This window comes from Condylura cristata, unplaced genomic scaffold, assembly GCF_000260355.1.
Source record: "Condylura cristata isolate star-nosed mole 26May11 unplaced genomic scaffold, ConCri1.0 scaffold00008, whole genome shotgun sequence".
Classification (NCBI taxonomy): Eukaryota; Metazoa; Chordata; class Mammalia; order Eulipotyphla; family Talpidae; genus Condylura; species Condylura cristata.
The window spans coordinates 35,605,784-35,623,595 of NW_004567109.1; the positions used below are offsets into that span (position 1 = coordinate 35,605,784).

At 39.7% G+C, this 17,812-nt stretch overlaps 2 protein-coding genes across 7 annotated transcripts in view; both read left to right on the forward strand.

Annotated features, from left to right (window-relative positions):
* The first annotated feature begins 14 nt into the window (after positions 1 to 14).
* LOC101627610 (40S ribosomal protein S4, X isoform) lies at positions 15 to 4,601 on the forward strand. Of its 6 annotated transcripts, none has more exons than XM_004679060.2 (2): positions 15 to 253; positions 3,141 to 4,601. In XM_004679060.2, the coding sequence occupies exon 2, from the start codon at positions 3,148 to 3,150 to the stop codon at positions 3,937 to 3,939; it is 792 nt and encodes a 263-aa protein (XP_004679117.2). In that variant the 5' UTR covers positions 15 to 253; positions 3,141 to 3,147; the 3' UTR covers positions 3,940 to 4,601. The 6 variants fall into 6 exon arrangements, with proteins under 6 accessions (XP_004679117.2, XP_012577929.1, XP_012577927.1 ...); XM_012722475.1 differs by having other exon boundaries at positions 3,146 to 4,601; XM_012722473.1 differs by having other exon boundaries at positions 15 to 247.
* Positions 4,602 to 6,898: 2,297 nt separating this feature from the next.
* The window catches only part of INADL (InaD-like (Drosophila)), a 250,541-nt gene continuing 239,627 nt past the window's right edge, over positions 6,899 to 17,812 (forward strand). Inside the window, exons 1-3 of the mRNA XM_012722487.1 lie at positions 6,899 to 6,977; positions 16,977 to 17,034; positions 17,126 to 17,292. Of these exons, the coding sequence (XP_012577941.1) occupies positions 17,013 to 17,034; positions 17,126 to 17,292 (189 nt within the window). The 5' untranslated portion in view covers positions 6,899 to 6,977; positions 16,977 to 17,012. The remainder of the gene's footprint in view (positions 6,978 to 16,976; positions 17,035 to 17,125; positions 17,293 to 17,812) is intronic.

Sequence of the window (17,812 nt, forward strand, 5' to 3'; positions counted from 1 at the left end):
GTGGAGGGAGCCGGCTCTTAAAGGGACCACGCGTTGCTGGAGGCTGGTTGCCCAGTCTGTAGACCGCCGAATCGCCTGGGAAAACTTTATTTCCTCTTTGCTAACCGGAAGAGAGCAGAGTCGCCCGGAAATCTGCTCGCCTCCTGCTCCTCACTCCCGAGTTAACGCTACCGCGAGTCTCCTGTTTCGTAAAGCCCCAGCAGCCCGCGGCGACTTGATAAGCGCTTTACAAGCACGTTCTCCGACGGTACTGGTAGGATTTGGGTTTACATTTGACGTTCCGTTGACGTCCAGTTTACTCAAAGACGCTAAAAAGCACGTTGATCTAGGTTACTAGGTGACCGCGGGGGAGCTGCGGAGGCGACTCGCTGCCAGAATCTGCTTTTCCTGACGGTATTACGTCTTCCCTGTTGTGTGGGAGGAAAAAGGGTCGCTCCCAACGGCTCTTCGGGCCGCGAGCGCGAAGCTAGGCCTTGATTTTTAATAGTGAGGGTTTCGACGCGGGAAAGGCCTTCTCCAGGGCCTACACCGCGAGACCGGAGTTGACGGCCACGCTGGTGGGAAGTTGCAAGCATGGGCGTCCGTCGCTGAGTTTGTTCCGAAAGTTGTGAGGGGTTTTTATACTGAGCAGAATGTGCGCTTTTCTTGGGGGAAGTTTGGTCCGTTTGAGACTTTTGCTCCATTTGTCGCCTTCCGTCGTGGTTAATTTTTGGACGTTGTTTGAGTTCTCCCCTCGGGCGCAGACGTAGTTCTCGCGCGACCCGCGCGACCTTCTGGCATCCCTGAGCCGCGTGACCACGCTCCCTCTCCCCCCCCCCTTTTTTTTGGTTAAAATCTGGTTCTTTATCCTCTGACACAACAGTACTTTAATTTGCTGCATATTCATCCAGACTTGGAAGAATTATATTATGGAGTCATTCTCAAATCTTAAGGAACATCAGAATCACGTGCAGGTTTTACTGGGGGTACAGGGGTGATTTCGGGGTCCAAGATCCAGAGCCCACACTACATTTCTAACGGATAACCTAGGGATGCTCTTCCTGCCCTTGGGGGACACTGGGATTGTGTACCGTGAGAAGTGTAACCGTGTGCAGTAATATTCAGTACTGTAACTACATTTAAAAAATTTTAGGCCAAATTTGCAGCGCTTTTTTTTTATCTGAAACATGACTGTTGCTCTTAAGTATAGGAAATTTGAAATTTAGTTCATTTTTTAAATTTCCTGTTTCAAATAGTTCTGTTCTTTTTTCGTGTTTTCTTTCTTTTCTCCCACTTTCCCATACTACATTGCTTTCTTCTTTCTTCATTCTTTATGTTCTTCTCTTCATAAAATGCCTTAAAAACAAATTTACTGTGTGCTGAGCATTAGGTGAGAGAAACTTTGTTTTGAAGACTAGAAGTAGAAAAAGGAGCCCACAATTAAGCACTTAACTTTTTTTTTTAAGCACTTAACTTTTGATATGGAAAAAGACAGTTTAAATGTGATTTAATGTTTCTGTAGAAGTCCAAATACTTGTAGGTATTGCACTAAGATAAGAGTTTTTTTTTTTTTAAAGATTTATTTATTTATTCATACAGAACTGGAGTACAGGCCAGAGATGCAGAGGGTGAGAGGATTCACCAGGGACAGAGTGGGGAGCAGAACAGGCAGATCGACAAAGTACACTGCTGAGGGGAGCAGCGGGCGGGTCAGGAGAGGTCTGCCGCCCCATGTGGATCTCCTCCGGGGCAGGCGGGAATCGAACTCCTGAGGAAGTGGCTTAAGCTTCTTAGTGCAGTGCTATAACCCGCTGCACCACCAGGGAGGGCCCAGATAAGAGTTTTGATTAAGATATTTCCTATAAACAGTACAGGGTAATGCAATATTTTTCGCACTAGCATTAGCTTACTTCAAAATCCAGGCCAACCTGCATCATCATTGTTGAGTCTTCATAGTATGCATGACCACTTAAAAATGTACAGCTTAGAAAACTAGACATAAATTTGTAAGTTTAAAAAACATCAATAATGTCCATAGAACACAGCGTAATACCATCCCTGAGTCTCTTTCTGAGATGAAATTTAAGAAAGGGGTAGAAGTAAGATCCAGGTCTAAGGACAAACTACCACTTACAAATACCTGGTGATAAAAAAGCTGAATTTACAATTTGACTCGCTTTATCAAACAGTACCCTAGCTTGATTTTTGAAATACAGACTAAACATCAGGTGAAAGGAAGCAACTTTCTAACTTGATTTTTTTTTTTTAAGACTTTTTTTTTTTGCTTACTGCGGGACTATTTTGGTGACTTTTATGTTTGTGTCATTTTCCAGATAGATTTTGAACAATTGACTACATGAAAATGCTTAGGTTTTACTGACTGGGCCCTATAAAAATATTTTTATGCTTCTAATGATTATCCTACAATGTATAAACTGAAAGTAACAAAAAAAGCCTCCCAGTGAAAGTTAAATAAAGGACATAATTTTTGACTCTTGAGCTGATAACATATTTAAAAATTCACTTTATTGCCCTTTACTGTTTACTCATGGTTTAGTAAAATATGTTACTTTATCAGCATAGTCTGTGAGCAGAGGATTACTGCATTGTCTACTTTTAGTAAAAATATTCTGAAACCTTACCAATTTACCACATTTTCAATGCCTAATTTCTAATTTCAATATGAAAATTTTATAGGCATCTGTACAAAGTAAAGGATATGAGTAGCGCAGACCAAGATGAAAGCTGCTGTGTGAAAACATTCGGAAAGGTTACCAGTGGATCATGAAGAGACGCATCCTCTGGGATTCAAGATCTCCCGCTCTATGCATTGGGATCTTTTTATTACTGAGATTCTGATATACACCATGTTAACAGTTTTTGCCCATAGGACAACTTTGGAGAAACCAACCTAACTCCTGTTCCATGCAGAAAATAGAAACATTGAGATAAAAGATACTTTCCCCAAATTACTTTTTCATTTGACTGCAATGAACATTCCCCTCCCCCATGATTAACTCATGATGTCAAGTCTCTGGTATATCTTTACTATACTTTTCTGCATATTTAAAATTCTTTGTTTTTGTCTCAAGTATTTGTGATTGTGTTTTCCCTGTGGTGCTCTCCAACTAAATTAACTTTGACTCTTTTTTTATGCCTAGCTCAGCTATGGCTCGTGGTCCCAAGAAGCATCTGAAGCGAGTTGCGGCTCCAAAGCATTGGATGCTGGATAAACTAACAGGGGTATTTGCTCCTCGTCCATCCACTGGTCCCCATAAGCTGAGAGAATGTCTCCCTCTCATCATTTTCCTAAGAAACAGGCTCAAGTATGCCTTAACAGGAGATGAGGTGAAGAAGATATGTATGCAGCGGTTCATTAAGATTGATGGCAAGGTGCGCACTGATATAACCTACCCTGCTGGTTTTATGGATGTCATCAGCATTGACAAGACTGGAGAGAATTTCCGACTGATCTATGATACCAAGGGTCGCTTTGCTGTTCATCGCATTACACCTGAGGAGGCCAAATACAAGTTGTGTAAAGTGAGAAAGATAATTGTGGGCACCAAAGGAATTCCTCATCTGGTCACCCATGATGCTCGTACCATCCGCTATCCTGATCCACTCATCAAGGTAAATGATACCATTCAGATTGATTTGGAAACCGGCAAGATTACAGAATTCATCAAGTTCGACACTGGCAACCTGTGCATGGTAACCGGAGGTGCTAACCTGGGAAGAATTGGTGTGATCACTAACAGAGAGAGACACCCTGGTTCTTTTGATGTAGTCCATGTGAAAGATGCTAATGGTAACAGCTTTGCCACCCGTCTTTCCAACATTTTTGTTATTGGCAAAGGCAACAAACCATGGATTTCTCTTCCCCGAGGAAAAGGTATCCGCCTCACCATTGCTGAAGAGAGAGATAAGAGATTGGCAGCTAAGCAGAGCAGTGGGTGAGATGCTTTCCAGGTGGCATAGTTGGATAGAAGGGTCTTGATCCTTAAAGATAATACAACATGATTTTTAAAAAAGTTAAATTTGACTCATCTCTATGCCATGTATACTTCATCTTGAATCTGAAAAGCAGCTCTAAAACTACTAATTGTTCTGTTCTCAAAAAATTTAAAAATGGCTTTTCTTAGTTTCATTATCATTGTTCCTTTAATAGATTCAGAACAAAATCATCTCTGCTTTTCTGTTTCCTTATTTTTTAATCCCTTTATCTAATCAGTAAGCAACTGATATCGTTAGGTGTTCATTTTTTCAGGCTGAAAAATTATTTTCTTGTCATGGTGGCTTCTTCCTCTTTTTTTTTGATTCTAGACCCTTTTGCAAAACTTTGCCAACCCACTTTTCAGACTACTTCCATATTAATTTTTCAGTAAGAAAACGAATATTTGTAATCTTATTCAAGTTCCTTTCATCTCAGAGGAGTTGTCTACGTGAAAACCCACAAACCTGGTTAAGCAAAAAATTGCTTAATCTTGGAAGCAGCAAAGATGGCTTTCAGTAAGAAAATAACATACATAAATCTATAAGTCCAGGCAGTGGAATATTGTTAAGTGCTAAAAGAAATGAGCTATCAAGCCATTAAAGAACACGGAGGAACCCTAAGTGCTTGAACTTAGTAAAAGAAGTCAGTGTCAAAAGGCCATACCTTTCATGTTTTCAACTGTGACATTCTGGAAAATGTATATGGAGACTGTAAATAGTGGTTACCAGGAGTTGGGGTGGAAGATGGGTACAAACAGAGCACAGGGGATTTTTTTTGACAGTAGCATACTTTGATACTAAAAGGATGGATGCATGATATTACACCTTTGTGCAAGCCCATAGATTGTACAAGAGTTTTGCAAGCTGTGAGCTTTGGGATTATGATATGTTAATGTACTTCTGTCAGCTGTAATGGACAACATTCTGGTGGGGGATGTTAATAAAAGAGATTGTACATGGGTTATAGGGGAAGCCTACCTTTAAATTTTTGCTGTTATTTCAAACTGCTGTAAAAGTTTTTAAAAATAAAATCTAGCTATAAGATGTTTAAAAAAATAATAAAAATTATATTAAAAATGTTTAAAAGTTTTTAATTTCTTAGAAATGAAGGAAAAACTCATTACCTGATGTTTTCTGTAATATTTCAGGTCCTCCACTATCTGCCCTGGCCTCACTTTGTTTCTGTTAGTTTTGATTGACTCCTGCTGTCAGTATGTCATGTTCATTCCTACTTATGTGCTACTTCATTTTTTGAGTACTTGTGTGCTCAGCTATGTGTAGTACCTAGATAGTAGCCACTTGATTTTCAAGACCACCTTATAAAATTGTTTTCACAAGTAAAAATCATAAGGGTTAGGTAACCTATAAAAGTCACAAATTTAGGGAATGGAATCAGGGTTCAAACTCAACTTTTTGATGGCAAATATGTATTAAAGATATTCAGCATTTTATGAATAAATATTTGTGAACATTCTCAGGTGAACTGAGAGTAAGACTCAGAATAAGTCTTAAAATTTGTATTGAGTAATTAGAAAATTACTACCTGAGTCAAAAGAATGCTAACAGGAAACAGGAAAGCCTTGGTTCTTGATAATTCTAAGGACACAACAGACCTGTAAGGCCAGAGTAATATCCTAGAGAAGTGAAATGGGAGGTGAGGTTGGAAAGCAAGCAAAGAGACTAGAGGGTCTTTGAGGAGAAGTTTGAACTTTGTTTTGTGGTCGATTCAGTCATTTTTTTAAACAAAAATGTTCATAACCATCATTAAATAAGTAAGCCAATGTTTACGTTAAGCTTCAGGGTCTTGAGGCTGTGTCCCTGACTTGGGAGGTTATTTCCTTCTCCATTTTACCTAGATAAATCCCAAACACCTGTGAACTGTTTAAGCCCTAACGACTGCAGTGTGTTGAAGTTCTGGTTCATTTTAATTAGTAACTTAATGTTTATTTCTCTCAATATTTTTTCTCAAAAAGCAAGGACTGTGCTGGTCATTGTTTTTTTACCAGTCTCAAAAAATGATACTTCCTTTAAAAGAAGCAACCAAGTGTTGTATATAAGCAGTTGTGTGTGTATATAGGCCTCATCTTTTTTGAGGACAGCTATTTCATTTTACAAGGACTTAGTGCTAAATGAATATTGCATTTATTCAGTAGGGATACCTGAAGGTTGATTATTGTTGACATATGCACTGTACTAGTAAAACACCTATTATCAAAATAATAGTGTGTAATGCCATTTTTACACCTGTTTTGCTCAAAGCCAACGATCTGAGGATTAACGATGGTAAAATGTGTAGTGAAGTCAACACTGGATTTAAGAATTGAAAAACCCTGAGTCCCAAATTTTTATTTAATCTGTCAGGTGCGCGGTTTCTTCAGCAGGCCTTCACAGAGTGAGATGCTTAGTGCCCAGGATAGGGCTAGCAAACGGCGCAGTTTTTTTCTCTTCAGCTACACGAGAAAAGAAAGAATCCCCAGTTGTACTTAAGCAGTCTATGTTGGGTCAGTGGAAACTTCAAGGAAATGATGACAGGCTGGGAAAGGAATGAGGTTAAAGAGATTTGAGCAAATCCTTTCATCAATGCCCTGTTTCAATTTCCTTGATCTTGGGACTCGCTCTCCGCCCAGCTCTCCGACCAACCAATACCTGTCCCTGCGGATCTCGCAGCATAGCTGCCCCCACTACTGGGCGCTTCATCCGCCCCTAGACATTTCCCGAAAGGCCCTTGAGCCCTCCCTCGCCCCATCAAACCGCACCTGCGGAAAGTAGGGAAACACCACTCTTGCCCACCCTCCAAGAGGCGGCCTCGCGAGGCCCAGGGCTCCGGGCCCGCCCCACCCGCGCCACCGCGGCGCCCCGCCCCGGCCGGGGAGGGTCGGTGCGAGGGGAGGGCCAGGTGAGACGCGGTCACCCGGGGCCGCTCACTTCCGCCCAGGTGAGGCAGGGCGGACACCGATCCCGCCCGCCCGCTTCGGACTCCCACCCGCGCACCACCGGATCAGGTAAGTCGGGGGTCCCGGCTGTACGGGCGCGCGCTGCGCTGGTGGGGACCGGTGCCCCGAGGCCTGCTCCGGGCAGCCCCTCCTGCGTGCTGAGTTTATTCTCAGCCCTGGTGCGTTCTCCGCCCGCCCTCCGGGAGAAGGTGGGCACTGGGGGCGAAGGGTGTCGCCAGCGCTGGGCTGCCCGGGTCTGGGTGACCCCGCCGTGGCCCCGCTCCTCGGTGCAGGGCTCGCGGGAGGCCGCGGAGCCGCTCCGCCCCCGCAGGGCCTTGCTGGGGCTCAAATCTCGGCCCACTTCTGTGCCACGAGTGACTGGATCGGATTTTGCACCCGGGTCGGTGCTGGCCTTTCGCCCCCAGGGCTGGGCGGAGTCTTATCAACCCGTGACGGTGGAAGCCGAGAACAGGTGGTCGCCTGACTGGGTAGGGCGCGGTTTCCAGACCTCCACAGAGCGGGCTACTTGAACCCGGCCTGATCTCGGATCCTGGTGGTCTGTTACGGAGTTCCCAGGCTAGCGCTTAGGCCTGCGAGACCCATTTGCTAGATGGGGAGCACCAGGTGGAAAGCGCCCTTTGGTTAAATTGCTGGATTCCTCTCTTAAGTAACTGGTGGATTCCTGAGTACCTCTCTGGAAAGCTTTGCCAGATCTCCACCCCCTCCAAAGCACCCCGGACCTCCCCACACTTCCCGCAGACTAAATGAACTCCCATCCCGCCCCGCAGTGTTCACTTGGCATTTTGTGTTATCTCCAGATGGCTCGTAACACTTTGGATTCGAGTTAGTTGTTTACTGGTTTGGCTCCGCCATTGAGGTGAACCCTTCATGGCCTTCTTCAGGTAGAATGCGTTCAGTGTCTAGCCCTTGGTAGGTGTGCAGCAACCAGTGGCAACATTTGTGAGAAACCCCCAAGTGTGTCTTAATGAAGAAGCCCGGAGACTATAAGAAAAAGAAATCTCATTAAACCTAGGATGATGTGACCACATTCCACATTAAGCCTCCACTGACTGCCAGTTCATTTGCACAATTATTTTTTAAAAGAAGGGGAAGGAAGATTGAGGGTAACAACAAATCGGTTTCCTTTGCAATATCAGAAAAAGGTGAGTTCCTGACTTGAGCTAAAGTGAGCTTTCTAGGCCCCTGAAGACCTTTATAAGGATTATTACACTTTTAAGATAATTAGAAAAATTAAAATATTGGAATTGGGAGATATTGGGTAAGATTTAGAAACAGTTCTAAAACGATTTGCTCTTGCTAATTGAGATTCTACTGAAGTCACAAAAAATGACCTTGACCTCAGAATAAAAGATTTGCTTAAAGATGGACAGAAGTTGCCTAAGCCTTCATGTCTGTTTAAAGAAAAATAGCTGAATAAATTCAAGTCATATATTTATTACTGTTTCCGTACCTAAAATTCCTACATACTTTCATTGCAGAAAAGTTGGAATTTTCACACGACAAACTAAAAGCAAATATTTTTCACCTTCCTTTGCTAATAACATTATGATATATTATCTTTCAATTAGTGTTTGCATATTTACCATAGTGAGCTTTCTTTTATAAACTTGTGATTCTGAGACAGTGGCTCAGCATTCAATAATCCTTGTGATTGCATTACATTTGTAATTATCCTCAGCAACCAAGCAGTTTGAATTTACTTGCTTTGTTAAAGTTTAACAAAAATACATGAGGTTGGGGAAGCCAAATTGGGGTTTAATTTGTTAAGACTCTGCTTACCTTGTTGATAATTTTTCTTGACAAACAGAACTATCACACCTTAATATCTTTATTAACTATTTTATAAGTGCAGAAACTGAGGCAGGGAGATATAAATATTTGGACTCAAGAACACAGAGCTGGTACAAGGCCTAGATACTATGGAGCTCAAAAATCATAGGCTATAGAATTTCCCACATTTTTAGAACATTTTATTCTTGTTTTTAGCGTTTAAGTATTTTCAGAATTGGTTGGTGAGACTGGAGAGGCTGATAATTGTGATAGATAATTACTTTTTATCCTGTTTTTGTGTTATTGACTAATAACAGATATCAAAATGTTCACCACAGGAGGCTGGGTGAATGATTCATGCATTCCTAAAGCAAAAAACTATTCAGTGACAACGAAGAAAAGTTGTGCATATCTTGAATGCATCTCTAAAACGTAAAGCGAGCTGAAAAACAAGTTGCTGACAGTTAAATATCCAGATAAATACAAGTAAAAGATAAATATTCTTTAATTAACCTGCCAGACAAAAATAATATAAATGATGACTGTATGTGTTTTAAGCATTTCAAATTGTAACTCATTAATATTGATTGCATGCATTTGTGAAGCTGCCTTGTGGTGAAAAGAAGTGTCTTTTCCCCTTTGTTTTTTGACATTGTAGAGTTTTCTACATTTACAAAATAGACGAGATAGTACATTAAGAAGATAAATGTGGTGCTACACAGAATGAACTTGTTTTGTGTGTAGTGGCATCACAAAAAAAGTTGTTATGTGATTTTTGTGAGCAATAAAGTGGTTTTGGGGAAAAAACAAGGGAAGAAGAAGGGTAAACTTTGGTAGGAACTTTGGCCTATTGCACAAATTTTTAGTTACTTTGAAAATCATTAGCATGCCAAAATATTCTGACCATATTTCTGGAGAGAAGTTAAGAGCCTACAGTCTACGGTGACAGGAGAATTCAACAGAATATTTGAAACAGAAGTTAATCATTAATGAAAGTATAAATGCCTGGGCCTTTTCCCTTTTCCTTGGGTCTTGGCTACAAGATTAGAGATCCAAATGTATCAGAATTGCCCAGATTTGTTTTGCTGTGTGCCATTGGAGAACACTGCCACCAAAAACCATACAAAAACATGCCATAAACAGTTGAACTTTGTTCATACACAGAAGCCAAGTTATAGGCAGAATATTAATGTGCCCTGACTTTGAATAGTTAAATGAGAAAACTAATGAATTACTGAACCAATTAAATTATTCTGAACTATTTTAGGTTCGGGTTCTGAATTTTACATATTGTATTTCAGCTTTGATTTCAATATATCTCAAATGTTGGCATCAAGTGGATTTAAAGGTTGTTTATGGCATAGTGCCCTGAAATGTCAGGATCATTCTGGAATTCTGTGTTTCCAGAATTCCAGGAATATGGTATTTCAGTAGGAACCCCAAATAAAATATTTTTGACAGATAAGGAGTTTAAAAAAATTGCTGTCAGGGACCCTAAATAAAATATTTTTGACAGCTAAGGAGTTTAAAATAATTGCTGTCATTTGCTTGGGACACAAGGCTGGGACACCCATCTGAAGTCTGTATTTGCCTGACAACAGATGTGTTTATTTGTAGCCAGACAGAAGGGCCACACTTATTCTTTGGCTGGGAGACTTTCTTTTCTAATTTAATCAGTACCTCATAAATGCAAGGCTTTGAGGACAAAGGCATGATAATTAGATACAACCTGAGCTGTGCTCTCCAAAGGAAGCAATAGAAACTTGAAGCCATTCATGGGCTTCAGTTTTTGAAAAACTTCTAAAATCGTAACTTTGTTTACAGCTAATGGTTTTTAGATTGTTCAAATTCCCTGCTTCCATTGAGCTCCTGGGAATTCCCACTAAGAGTATTTTTTAAGCAGTCTACTTGTGATCTGCCCAGTTTATACTCACCTTCGCATCTGAATACCTGTACAGATTGCCAGTGATCTTTCCCCCTAATTATCCATAGAAGTAAGATGTCATGTTAAACTACACTTTCAAGATGAAAGTATAAGAAGTCTTAGGGAATTACATTCTGCTGAACTATCTGAGTCTGAAAAATGTGTTTCTCTGGGTCCTTAATTTGCCTAAATTCTTGACCTGAGGAGGTTAATAAATCTTTTCAGTAAGTTTCCTCCACTTGGAAATGTAAATCAAATTAAATTTCTATCTCTGCATCAGCTTTTTCAAATATTCCATTAATTAGTGATGGCTAAGGGCATGGGTATAAAAAAAAGCCACAATATTAGAATAATTTCCTTCAATCAAATCCTGCAGAGAACCAGACATGAAAAATTCATGGTACCAACTCTCTTGATCAATGATGGAGTGAATTCAAGCTGCTGAGCATAATAAACTCTTTCTCTGGAGACTGTTCAACTCTGAGGACAGTGATATACTGTGGTGTCCCAAAGTCTAGGATATGGCTGTTGTTGGTCACCTATACCAAGTTAGACTCAACTTTGCTGTGATTAAACAAACTAGAAATTTTGTGTGTGTGTGTGTGTGTGTGTAAGATTTATTTATTTTTGTGTATAAGAGCTGGGGTGTAGGCCAGAGTTTTGGGGTGAGAGGATTCACCATAGAATGAGGACCAGCAGGCAGATTGACTAAAATACACTGCTGAGAGAAGGAGTGGGTGAGACAGGAAGAGGTCTGCTGTGCCATGTGGGTCAGCTTCCTGGCGGCGGGGATGGTACTTACAGTGGCTGAGGATAACTTTATAGTGGTGACACTTAAACCGCTGTGCCACTAGGGAGATCCACAAACTTGAAATTTCTGTTGTAAGTCCTGTTAGTTTTTTAGCCTGAATAAATAGATCAAAGTTTTTGAGCTTTCCTGTAACCATAAAATAAGTGAGGTTTAGTTTCCATGTAGTCCGAGGCTGTTTGTAAGATGTCCTACTATATAGTTCCTTGCATTTTTTCCTTCATTCCTCATTTACTGTTAAGGCTTTAGTTCCCTCTGTAGATATTACCTAACATCATGGCATTGTAGTTATTTTCCAGCCCTGCTTTGTGGAACATAGTTTAGCTTTTAATAAGTATGAGTCAGAGGTTTGGATGGCCAATTTCTCCCTTAACCTCACCAAGGAATACTCTACCAGCATGGTTTCCAAAATGTGCAGGATGATCCCTGGGGAAGATAAGACGATGACGTGTTTGCTTTTTAGTTTTTACTATCCTTTCACAAAGTTTCTATTTTATATATGTTTTAATGAATATGACAAGTTAATATGGTAGTATGTGTTTATAATTATAATGAATAGATTGAGGTAAATGTGGTGAACATATTTTTACTGATGGGAATGTATGTTTAAAAAGTTTGAACACCATAATCTATCCTATTACCAGAATTACCTTTTTAAATAGAAATCTGGACTCAATACTTCCCTACTTAAAAGCCTTTAATGACTTCCTGTTGCCTACAGGATAAAGACCAGTCTACTTAGCATTATTTACAAGGACTCTCTCAAAGTAGTCTGTCTAAACCAGTGCTTCTTAAACTATCAGTGATAACAGATGAGAATCGCCTTTCCCTGCTTTCTCCTCTCTCCCACATCCCCCACCTTTTAGGAGTGATATTTTCATACAATAAATTACCGGGGAAATGAAATTAGGAAAAAATATAAGTTTAGTGTTTTAAAACTGCTAAATTTAATAGATATGCATTATTTTGCCACTCTGCAAGAAGTTTCCTAAATGCTATACTCAATGTCTGTCCTTACATCTTTGTGGACCACGCATCAATTTTTACTTGCCAGAAAACTCGTCTTAATGACTTTTTTTTTTTAACCCTTTATGCTACTTTCAGAGAACTTACATCAGGTCATTTAGAGATCAACCATTCTTCCAGTAAGTCATACACTCTTATTTGCACTGAAAGTCTCAGTTTTCCAGATTGTGATCTCTAGGCTAGCAGTGACAGGATCACTGGGGAACTAGTTAGAAATGCAGACTCAGAAACCCTGGGGGTGAATCCCAGCCATTTTGTGTTTCAACAGGCACTCTGGGTGATTCAGATACATGCTAAAATTTGAGAACCATAGAGCAAAGGTAATTCTGTATGTGGTTCAGATTGGAACATATTTGAGAGTGAGATGGAGCACTGCCTGCTGCCTGTAAGGAATCAGATATTTGAGACTATCTTCAGCCAGTGAGGACATAGAATCACTCTACTTATTCACCCCATTCTTTTTCTTTCCCAGTAGAGGTTTCTTATGTGGCCTCATGCCCATATTCCAAACTTCCTTCGGTTGAAGGAAGGATTAGTCACTATCCCTTTAGGATTTCTCTTAGCACCGGTATGCACATCTGCTGTTATTATATGTATGTGCTTTATAATTATCCTACTGTGTTGTCATCTTGACTTTGTCTTGCTTCACTAAAACCATCTGAACTATTATATTTTTGTCCCATTTATTTGAATTTTAAAATCAATAGCTTAAAGTTCAACAGCACTAAAATTTGGAAAGTAAAAGTACAATTTTTTTCCTCTTTCCATCCCCACTTCTGCTTTCTGGAAGTAATCACTACCATTAATTTGACTATTCTTCTAAATCTGGAAAGCCACCAAATATGTGTATTTATTCTTATAGAAATTTTAAAAAGCACATATCCTGGAGCTTCATATTTTTCTTACTCAGTTACGTATGTTAGATAATGTCCCTGATTAAAGCATTGAAATATCAAAGCAGTCTCATGTGAATGAGACACCTTACTTAGCACCAAAGCTTGCTTATGATTCAGAGGTTACAGACGGTAGTGAGATACAGATGATCCTTTACAGAAGAGACCCCAGTCAGTAGATTCAGCTTTCAAAGAATATCACTTTCTTCCACATAATGACGTATCAACATGCTTAAAATAGCCAGTTACATAGAGGTTGACAATGAGTCATTTATAAATGTACTTCAGATAGATCTTTACTACAATTTTTAATTTGTTTACAGAAGTAAAATTCAGCCATAGAACTCATTTTTTGTTTTGTTTTCAGTTCAGTTATGAATTATATATGCAGAAACATTATTCTCAAAGAAGCATTTTGTATATAGGGAATCCACCATTTTATGCCACATTAGTTGTACAAGTAGAAAATACCTGTTTGATTATTTCCCATCTTTCAGCCAACCTTGCCCTGTAAATCAATATGCTTTTAGATATTTGCAAAAAGTAATCAACAGATCAGGTATTTCATGACATTAAAAAAAGGGAATTTTATCTATTAAAAATTTAGTTTGTTTGCAGGGGTGTCTGCTGTCACATTCAAAGTCCCTAGTTGAGCAGAGTGAGCTACACAATTTGCTGTTAACCATTTTCCCATTCCCCTTTTAGCACATTCAGATTGCTTTAGAGAGTTCAATTTTTCCAAGAGTCTCTTTATTTAAAACAGAGCAGTTATGGTACTTGTTTACATACCTGTATGTTCTTTTACAGATTTTCTTTAGGAGTGATACTAATAAGTAGATATTCCAGATAAAAGAATGTAAATTTAATGTTACTGATAGATATTGCAAAGTTTCTCTCCAAAAAATTGTGCACGTATGTAGTCCCACCTGTTTTATTTATGACATACAAAGTACAGGCTTTTTTTTTTTTTTTTTAAGATTTATTTACTTTTGCATATAGAACTGGGGTATAGGTCAGAGGTGCAGGGGCAGTGAGAAGATTTACCAGAGATAGAGTGGGGAGCAGATCAGGCAGATCGAGGAAGTACACTGCTGAGGGGAGCAGCGGGTGGGTCAGGAGAGGTCTACTACGCCATGTGGTCACCTCTGGGGCAGGCGGGGATTGAACTCATGTTGAAGTGGCTTTAGCTTCTTAGAACTGCTTTAACCTGCTGCTCCACCAGAGAGGGCCTAGGATACTTTCTTTAAAGATTTATTTATTATACATACAATAAGTAGAGTGTAGGCCAGAGGTCTGAGGAGGGCTGAGAGGATTCACCAGAGACAGAGTAGGGAACAGAACAGACTGATCCACTTAAATAGACTGCTTGGGAGCAGTAGGGTAGGCAGGAGAGGTCTGCCGTGCCATGTGGGTCAGCTCCCTGGCCAGGGATCAAACTCAGACTGCAGTGGCTGGTGGTGATAGCACTGAGACTTTAACTCCTGTACCACCGGGAGGCCCTAGAGTTCAGGCTATTATTAATTTAAGAAAAACTGCCCACCTGGCAAAGATAGTATCTAATAGTTTCAGTATGTATTTTGTGATTTAAAGAGGGAGATCAATCAGTGACCACAAAACTGCCATTTGAACTGTTACAGAAAGTACTTTAGGAAAGGACAGTGCCATTGTGTCTGCCCCCTTTTCAGTTACCTGTCAGTGTGTAGTTGCAAAGGATGCAGACTTGGGATCTGAACACATTGGAAGTGTTTCTGGGAATCTATTCAGCAGTAATTTTGGTGGCTCTTGTTAAATCCAGTGCATGTTTGGATAGGAAACATGGACCTTTTATTGATGCCAATGGAGTTCCTTATTGATTTGTAATATCCTTGTGTGCTTAATGATCTTGTATTAGAATATTGAGAACTCATTCAGTCACTGTATGCAAGTTTGATATAGGAAAATTTTGACTGAATAATACTCTTTTCTTTTTTGATCACTTGTTACAACAGTGTGCTGTTTGTAAAAATGACCACCGTGAAAGTACCATTTTGGTCATAGCAAAGGGTATTGCTAGCTTTCTGAATTTTGATTACATTGCAGTGGAAAATTTATGGAACAACATTCTCCATAGAAAATGTCACATATCATGGTTACCCTTTGGAGGCTCTCAGATGACTAGTAAGAGTCTGGGATCATTTGTGGAGGTTGGGGAGTTTTTTGACTAATTTCTCTTAAATCTTGATCCTTTTATCTGGATATTCTTTTCCAGTTTAGGGTCCTTATTTATTTATTTATCTTAGAAGATTTTATTTAGTTTTACATAGACTTGGGATAAGGCCAGAGGTATAGGTGGATGACAGGATTCGCCAGAGACAGAATGGGGAGCAGAACAGGCAGATCAACGAAATATACCGCTGAGGGGAGCAGTGGGCAAGACTGTGCCATGTGGGTTAGCTCCTGATTGGAGCTCAAATTCAGGCCTTCTTGGTGGGACTTAGCAATGGTAGTCTGAGATTTAACCCATAGGCCACTAGGGAAGGACCCAGTCCCCCCCCTTTTTTTTTAATTAAAAAAAAATCAGCTTTATTAACTATATCCAATAAAATACTGATTTTAAATTAACACATAATTGAATGAATTTCCGCAAATGTAAACATATGAGTAAATAGAGCCCCTTTTGAATCTTAGAACACATTTCCATCACCCCAGAAACTCCCTCAAAACTTTTCCCTGTAGGCAATCTTCCACCCTAACCAGGCATTGTCATAGGAATGAATGTTATAGGACTGAAAGTCATAGGAATTTATTGTACAGTTTATATCTCTTTCTGCCTGTTTATTTTTTTCTCCTTAGCATTCTGTTTTTGAGATTCAGCCATGCTGTATCAATAACTTTTTTCCTTTTTATTTCTGAGTATTCTGTTTATATATTATAGGTGGTTTATCCCTTCAATTGTTATTTGACTTTTAGGTTTTTCTAGTTCTGGACTTTTTTTTTTTTTAAGATTTATTTATGCATACAGAACTGGGGTACAGGCCAGAGGTGCAGGGGCAGTGGAGGATTCACCAGAGACAGAAAGGGGAGCAGAACAGTCCGATTGATGAAGTACACCGCTGAGGGGAGCAGTGGGCAGGTCAGGAAATGTCTGCCACACCAAGTAGGTCACCTGCAGGGCAGGGATGGAACTCACGCTGAAGTGGCTTTAGCTTCTTAGTACTGTGCTTTAACCCACAGCGCCACCAGGGAGGGCCCTCGCTCTGGACTTTTATAAGTGAAAATGCAGTGAAAATCAAACTGTGGAGACACTTTAAAAAAAAAGTGCAGTGAACATTTAAGAAAGGTTTCTTTGTAGGCAAATACTTTAATTTCTTTGGGGTAAATACTTAGGTGTGGAAGTGCTGCCATTATATAGTAGGTGTGTAAGAAACAGGCAAACAATTTTCCAAAGTGGTTGTGTGTTTTACATTCCTCCTTAGCAGTGTGGGATTGGCAGTTGCTTTGAATCTTTGTCAACATCCAGTATTGTCTGTCATTTTGCTTTCTAGTTTTAGCCATGTTACAGGTTTTCTTTAATTTTTCTCCAGATTTGTAGACATGTATATATATGAATGGAAATTTACCTTTTGTATTTTTCAATTTTTCTTTAGGTTTCTTTAAAAGTGATTGAAAAGAAATAATTCAAAATGCCAGAAAATCCGTCTACAGGTATCCTAGTTACGTACTTCTAGCCCTGCATTGTTTCAAAAATAGAAGATGAGATTGGTTCTAACTTCTGCTCCGTTCTCTTCCAACAAAGATAAACTTCAGGTCTTGCAAGTTCTTGAGCGCCTGAAAAGTAAATTACAAGAAAAGGGCGACACATCACAGAATGAGAAGCTGTCTATGTTTTATGAAACACTAAAGAGTCCTCTCTTTAACCAGATACTCACTCTTCAGCAGTCCATCAAGCAACTAAAGGGGCAGGTAAGTAAGTCATCAGGGCTATCCATGTTGGCATGCATAAACCAGCAAGGAAAGGTAGGAGGCACTATGTCTAAATATACCTGACTTGGCAAAGGGACTTTACTGGAACTTGTGACCTGTGGGTAGCAATGACTTGGATAGTTTTAAAAGTTTTGATAATAAACTTGTGTTTGATTTTGGAATATGGTTTTATAGTTACTTAAGTATGTAAAGTTCCAATATTTTGAGAATTCTCAATATTTTCTTAGAAATTGTAGTACTTAAATAGATTTGTTCATGAATCCTTTATTTCCGGTAGGAAGAAATTGTACTGTTGTACTTTTGTATACTTCTTAATAATATTCTTATATTTATCAAGTGTATTTACCAAATAAATACCTTTTACCATGGATATTCTGATTAGGAAGTCCTTGGAGAAAATGTAGGTGCTGTCCTAATACTTATCTGTGTTTCTTCTACTGGATGGATGGATGGATGGATGGATGGATGGATGGATGGATGGATGGATGGATGGATGGAT